The 7,451-nt window shown below is 36.7% G+C and overlaps 1 protein-coding gene across 2 annotated transcripts; it reads right to left on the reverse strand.

The window, feature by feature from the left end:
- Positions 1-2,008: 2,008 nt before the first annotated feature.
- cyp1d1 (cytochrome P450, family 1, subfamily D, polypeptide 1) lies at positions 2,009-6,988 on the reverse strand. Of its 2 annotated transcripts, XM_084115921.1 has the most exons (8): positions 6,674-6,790; positions 5,576-6,420; positions 4,521-4,644; positions 3,985-4,074; positions 3,353-3,476; positions 3,152-3,238; positions 2,783-2,867; positions 2,521-2,679 (listed from the first exon to the last, which is right to left on the reverse strand). In XM_084115921.1, exons 2-8 carry the CDS (start codon positions 6,410-6,412, stop codon positions 2,650-2,652), a joined length of 1,377 nt encoding a protein of 458 aa, XP_083972047.1. In that variant the 5' UTR covers positions 6,413-6,420; positions 6,674-6,790; the 3' UTR covers positions 2,521-2,649. The 2 variants fall into 2 exon arrangements, with proteins under 2 accessions (XP_083972046.1, XP_083972047.1); XM_084115920.1 differs by having other exon boundaries at positions 2,009-2,867; positions 6,674-6,988.
- Between the last annotated feature and the right edge of the window lie 463 nt (positions 6,989-7,451).

A 7,451-nucleotide genomic window follows, 5' to 3' on the forward strand; every position in this document is an offset into this window, starting at 1 on the left:
ACAAACAATACTCAGGTAGGCTGTGGCATAATGCTCAATTGGTACTAAGGGGCCCAAAGAAAATTTCCCCCACACCCCACCTGAACCGTTGATATGGATCCATGCTTTCATGTTGTTTACGCCAAATTGTGACCTGACCATCTGAATGTTCAAGAAATCAAGACTCATCAGACCAGACATCGTTTTTCTAATCTTCTATTGATGAGCCCGTGCGAATAGTAGCCTCAGTTTCCTGTTCGTAGATGACAGGAGTGTCACCGCTGTGGTCTTCTGCTGCTGTAGACCGTCTGGTTTGACGTGTTGTGTGTTCAGAGATGCTCTTCTGCAGACCTTGGTTATAACAAGTGGATATTTAAGTAACTGTTGCCTTTCTATCAGTTCGAACCAGTCTGGCTATTCTCCTCTTGACCTCTAGCATCAAGAAGTAATTTTCACCCACAGAACTGCTGCTCACTGGATATTTCCTCATTTTTGGACCATTCTCTGTAAACCCTAGAGATGGTTGTGCGTGAAAATCCCAGTAGATCAGCAGTTTCTGATATACTCAGACAACCAGTCTGGTACCAACAAACATGCCACATTCAAAGTGACTTAAATCATCTTTCTTCCCCATTCTGATGCTCAGTTTGAACTTCAGCAGATCGTCTTGACCATGGCTGCGTCTGAAAACGGCAGCTGACCTTTCAGGCAAGGTACCTCACGAAGTTGATTTCGGACAGCGGTTTAATGATCTACAGCAAAATAGAGCGAGCTTTGGTGAACACTAAATTAATATTTAATGACTAGTAATTTCTTGCTAGAAATGACATAAGTGGAAAACGTTGATCAAATATGTACATTTACACACAAACTGACGACCAGTCACAACTTTCAGACGCCATCTTTATTTTTCTAGCTCAACTGTCACCCTACGTCTCAATGCCCATACTATCCATCTTAAACAGTATGTGAGATTAAAATAAGTGTGTCCCAAAGCATAGTATGTTGAAAAGAGAATGCCAGAAGTCCCCAGATGGTCTACTATTTCTGGTAGATTTTCGAAGTGTGGATCCGTGCACACTCTAAAGGCTAATATTGCCCACAACCCATTGCGCTTTGGAGGATTCAGAACTATAAACATGAGTAAAAAGTGTAAAAAAAAAAATAAAAAAAAAAGATATGTGCAACCGAGAGTGAGAGGTTTAGACTGTATAGGTTTGAGTGACTAATCAAAGTTTAACCTGATAAAAAATATATATATATGTATATATATTTAATGTTATCCGTGCCAGTGATGACAAGATTTTTTTTAGAGAATTTGCTCTTAATTTAAGTATTGGGTTTCAATTTAAGCAACACATTCACACGTTGACTTATATTTTACTAAGATGCGATTATATATAGTTTATACTCTTTCTTATGTACAGAAATGGACCGTGGTGAACATATTTAGAACATTATAAAGCCTGTGCAAACGTTACTGTCAGTCATCAATGACAGCTGTCACAGTTGCTAGGCGACAAGACCAGTCCTCCATGGCTAGACAGTCCCATTTCACAATGCTCGGCCCGACCGTCACGGCCTTCGAAGGATGCAGTCTTTGAATTGGGACACAGCCTATATTTTAAAATGTAATTTATTCCTGTGGTGGCGAAGCTGAACTTTCATCAGTCATTACTCGTGCTCAAAAAACTTTTCTTATTGTTATCAGTGTTAAAAAACGTTTTTTTTTTTCTGGATTCTTTGATAAATAGAAAGTTAAAAAAAACTGTATTTAATTAAAATGGATTTTCTTTGTAAAAATGTAAAAGTCTTAAACAATTGAATACATCCTTGCTGAATAAAAGTATCAATTTCTTTAAAATAAATAAAGAATCTTACTGTCCCCAAACTTTTGAAAGGTAGTGTACATCAATACCAGCTCATGCTATAGTCAGAGACACAAACAGATCTCAATCACTCATCTCTTCACAAACTTTGACAATTAAAAAAAGAAAAAAAAAAGAAAAAAAAGCAGCAAATACATTTTAGGGGTTTTAACTGTCCTTTATTCTATTAAATTCTGTGATGTTCAATAAGATGGATAACAACAGTTTTGTGATATGATAGAGACTTGACAACTTTAAAGTATTATAAATATCATATAATTTTGTATAGTCAATATATTATATTAAACTGGATTACATTTTATTCATTATTAACAATATTTGTTTGTTAATGCAAAATCAGTAATAGGCCTATTAATTCTGATTCTCTCACTGATTCAGTTTATATAACACAAAGCAGCTTAACAACAGACATATTGTGGCTTTCTTTGATGTTTCAAATATCCGCGAAAAGCAGTAACCAGAACACTTACAAGCTTAATCCTTCATGCATGATCACATATATTGATAAGCTCAGAGTACAAAAGTAAACATTCAAGTAACAGCTGAGCTGAATACTCTACTAAAACACTAACATTTGAAACAGAGGTAGAGAAAAGACCATATGATGATTATTAGTGACGAATTAGCTTAGCAGTCCAGTGATGGCCAACATTAGCTTTGTGCTGTGATTTGGGGTGCATAAAACATAACACCTGGAACACTGAGAGCATAATAGTTTAGTTACGAGGTGAGATTTTTATTAGGAAGGGTCTGGGCTTCATGGTGAGTCCAAATGTAGAGCTCAGGTCAAGCTCTTGCCCTGGAATATTCTCTATGTGCAGACGATGCAACAGGGTGGTTAAGAACACAAACATCTCCAGACGGGCAAAGCTGTCACCGAGGCAACGCCGTATTCCCATGCCAAATATCATTACCTTCTCAGTCACATTTTTATTTAGATGGCCAGACAGGGTGAGGAATCGTTCGGGTCGGAAAGCCTCAGGATCGCCCCAAATGTCCCTTTTTGCCAAATAATGAGTTTAATTCAGTTCAATTGAGTCATTTAATTTATTAACGTTATATATTTATAAAATAATTTTTTTTATGTAAAAATATATTAAAAAATATTATAAAAATAACTTTACTTTTATATATAAAATTATGTAATAAAATGATTTATAATAATTTATTTACATTATATTTCATATTATAATATCATATTAATAAACTAAATCATATTTATATAATAAAGAGAGCCTTAGGAAACAAATATAATAAGAATGTGTCAGGAATGTGATACTTACACATCGTGATTGACTTGATATTGGTTGATGAACACACACGTGTCTTTGGGGATGAAGTATCCATTCAGTATTATGTTTTCAGTTGTGCTAGATAACATGATGGAGGAAAATGTGAGTACTTATTTATGAATACAGTCACATGTTAATAGTATGATACTAACACTATGATACTTTAGAGAAACAGAGAAAAAATGTACTCACCAGTGAGGTATGGTGAAAGGCATGTAGGATGCATGACGAAACACTTCAAATATGAAAGCTTCAGTGTACGGCATGTTTGGCTTGTCTTTAAACTGTGGAAGCCTGTTCATACCAACCTGATTATCTAGGAAAGCACATATAGCATAATAAACACCCAGAAATGAAGATGAAGAAATACTTCATGAATTTTGAACTGAATTTAACATTATTATTTTGGACCTCACAAATTGTTTTAGCACTGGAAGATTTCTTTAAAAGAAAAATTATTTTCAGATGTCTCTGTTTGCAGTCAAATAACCCTGTAGATAAAATCTAAATTAAAACCAATTAATTTCCTGTTTATAGCAAATTCCAAATGACCAAAATAAAGTGAGGCCACAGGAAGAAAATTTTAGTTCTCCATCAACATATTTTAAACTCAAACTTCAAAATTGTGTATCGAATTGTCTATAATTTTTGGTTTCCTGTGTCTGTCTCACAACAAACCACAAATCCCGCTAATGCAGATTCAGTTTCCTTAGGATGCCGCAGCACAGCTGAAGAAAGGGACGTGCATGATGGGAAATTGTTTTTTGTTGTTGTTTTTTCCAGTAAACACAATGTTGTTTTGATTGGCCTTTTCTAGTCTTCACCTATCTCCTGGAGGATTTTAGCCTGGATGTCTGGAAACTTGATCAGGTATAAAAGGCTCCACTGCAAACCGGAGATGATAGTGTCAAAACCTACAAGGAAAAAAAAAAGGCATTGTTTATGGTCATAATCTGTTAACAGCCTCAAGACACAAGTCACAATTCACAATTAGCATATGGGCAACCAAATCGAAAGAAGATGTGTTGTGAGCTGTTCTCAGGCTAAAAGAATGAAAATGAGTGGTTTGAGCTCCTCATGGGGGTTTGTTAAATACTGTTTAATGAACTAGAACTACCAAGATGCATAAACTCAAACAGGAATGAACAGCACAAGCCAAGAGCAGATGAAGAACATACATCTAAAGCAAATTCTCAGAAAAACTCCATGTCTATTCTAGATCAGTCTGCAGAGCCTCCCCTGTGACAACAAAGAGCCAGGAAAAACATCTGGTTCTGGATGTAAATGGTTCTGTTGTATGTCTTTCTAAAAGCACAATGCCACATTCGCACATGTATTCTCTTGACTCCTGGTCTCTCACCGGCCCCGAAGATGTCAATAACACTGTGGACGATCTGTGAGTTGCTGAGCATGGCCGTTTCCTCGTCCTCCTGCCTGTCCTCACTCATTGCTATAAGGGCATCAGTGATGTCCCGAATACAGTTCTGTACAAAAACACAGAGAATCAGATTTGCAAAATGTTTAAAATGTGGGAAAATAAACAGTGAATGAACTCTCTCTATGACATTTACATCCATCTTGTTCCATGTATGCAGGTGCCTTCACACATGCATGCATTGTTTACACCAAATTCAACTGTGCATGTGAATATTTTAGTTTGTATAAACAGAAACAAAGCATCACTTCACATGCGCTCTGAAAGAAAAATCTAAATATTTTGGAGTATAGGTCGGATAATAGTTACTGACCACAATGTATAAAAAATACCAATATAGCATACTGTTCAAAGTTTGAGGCCAGTAAGATTTTGTTTTTTTAAAGAAATTAATAGTTTTATTCTTTTATTCAGCAGTGATTAATTAAATTGATAAAAAGTGACAGTAAAGACAGTTATTTTCAAAATTGCTTATAATAAGAAATGTTACTTTAGCACCAAATCAGAATATCAGAATGATTTCTGAAGGATCATGTGACACTGAAGACTAGAGTAATGCTGCTGAAAATTCAGAGTTGCCATCACAGGAATAAAATAATTTTTTTTAAAATGTAATATTTCACAATGTTGTTTTATTGAATTTACTGTATTGTATTTTGATAAAATAAACACAGCCTTGGTGAGCATAAGAGACTTCTTCCAGAAACACACAAAAAATTATGCCGACCCCAAACTTTATATATATATATATTCTGCATATGCAAGCATGCTGACAGATTTTCTTTCTAATGAAGCATGTATAAATGTATGGAGTATATAACCTCTGTCCATTCACTCCTCTTATCTCATTCTCATCTCATGAGAAGAGATGTAATCTGAGGCTTCTGACACTAACAATCTGCCACTCATCTCTGGGATAAAATAATCATGTTCCTGCAGGAATGTTTTGTCTTCTCATCTTTATATGTCAACAGTATTACCCTATCAAAGGTGATGAGATGTTCTCTGATGTTGCGCTCCATGAAGCTGTTCATTCTGCCAATGTGCTGGACCATCTTTCGCAGAGACGGACTGGGCAGGTAACGGAAGATAGGAAAAAAGTCTGCCAGATTCCCTGCAGCAAAGAGGCGCAGGACTTCATTATTGATTTGGACGATGGTGAGGAACTCTTTATCGTTATGGGCATACCGCTTGCCAAAACACAGAGTGCAAACCACATTGGCAACTGAGGTCACTAGCAACTTAACCGGGTCGAGCCCTGAATCTCCAACCTGATCTCCTTGTTCCTTCAGAGCCTCCACCATCTCCATGGCCTCTGTGCAGATATGTTCCTCCAAAAGACATGAGGCACTTGAGTCTCTGGGCTCAGCTTGGGAGAAGGTCCTCAAGGCGTTTCTGCAGATCTTTTTGTGAAGCACCCAAGCTTCGCCATACTTCTCACTAAATGTCATACTGGTGCCATTAGCAACGGCAGAGAATGTAAAAAGGTCAGGGCGTCCAGCAAATGCCTCTCCTTGCCGCACCAGAGCCTCCTTGATTGTAGAATAGCCGCTCAAAACAACTACCACAAGAGAACCCATTTGCACCTGGAACACATCTCCATACTGAACCCTCAGGTTTGTTAATGACAAATGGATTTGTTCCCCCATCTGGAAAAGGTTGCCCACAAACGGCCAAGGTTTGGGACCTGGAGGAAAGGAGCAGCCTGGTCCTCTCCGTCGACCACGGAGAGCCAGCAAGAGCAGAGCAAAGGCACAGAGGAACAAAGTCACTCCAGATGTAATGTTAGTCGTTCGGGAAATCTCCTCAAGATACATGGCACACACTGCAAAAAGGGAGAAAATGACTGTGATATATTTAAAAATAGGGGTTTAACGCATAAAGCATAATACACTACTCTATTTTACACTCTATAAATAGCTTTAAAGAGAAACTTTAGGGAAATTAAAACTTTATAATAGCTATTATTGTATGAATATTACTTTCAAATAAAACGGCACTGAAGATAGAAGCGAAAAACCGGCAGAAACGGAAAGGACAAATAGGTCAACTAAATCAAGTAATTTGCATTATCTTACCTTTGAAACCGCTCCCGCGTTTGCAATCAAATACTTCCAAAGCTTCACCAGCTGAAAAATGGCTGTGCAAGAACTCTTTTTAAGATCGTACGTGTCTTCATGACTGCACAAAAACACAGACTGATTCTCAGAAGTAGAGAACACTGGAGGGCCGTCGAGATGATCGATGCACAAGCATGAATGAAAGCCAATGAGACATTAAGTGCGTGTTTCCACACGATGGCAGTGTTTTAAAACCCTGAAAGCTCACAGCCTTTACAAATCGAGGAGGAAAGAGAAAGCAGACTCGATTATGATTAGAAAATTGCATTATATGACAGTCTGTTAATAATACTGCTAGCCGTGACTGTTTGCGTCGATGGTTTCTGTATGCATTTTAGGGAGGGTTTTAAAATTAGATTCGTAAAATCTAATTAAAAAAACAAAAAAACATGTAAAATCAAATTGGTAGACATTGCTTGGCGTAAAAAAAAATTCGCAAACCATTATCCTTAAAAAAAAAAAAAAAAAACTCTTTTTGAAACTTTTTTTGTCAGTAGTGGACCAGTAGTAATGCATTCTTGTATGTAGAAGTGCATTTGTCATAGACGAAACTCCTGTAATTAAAGTAGCCTTCTGTTCTACTTAATTATTTAATGTGGTATAAGCAGGGAACATAATTATGAAACAAGGAAATAATGGCTGGATTCTGGGTAAGCTATTGAACATAATGGATTCACAATACTTAGCACTGCACATATAATTTGATTTGACTTAAAAAATATTTAATAATAATAAT

Source organism: Abramis brama, assembly GCF_963993115.1.
Source record: "Abramis brama genome assembly, chromosome: 5".
Taxonomy (NCBI): domain Eukaryota; kingdom Metazoa; phylum Chordata; class Actinopteri; order Cypriniformes; family Leuciscidae; genus Abramis; species Abramis brama.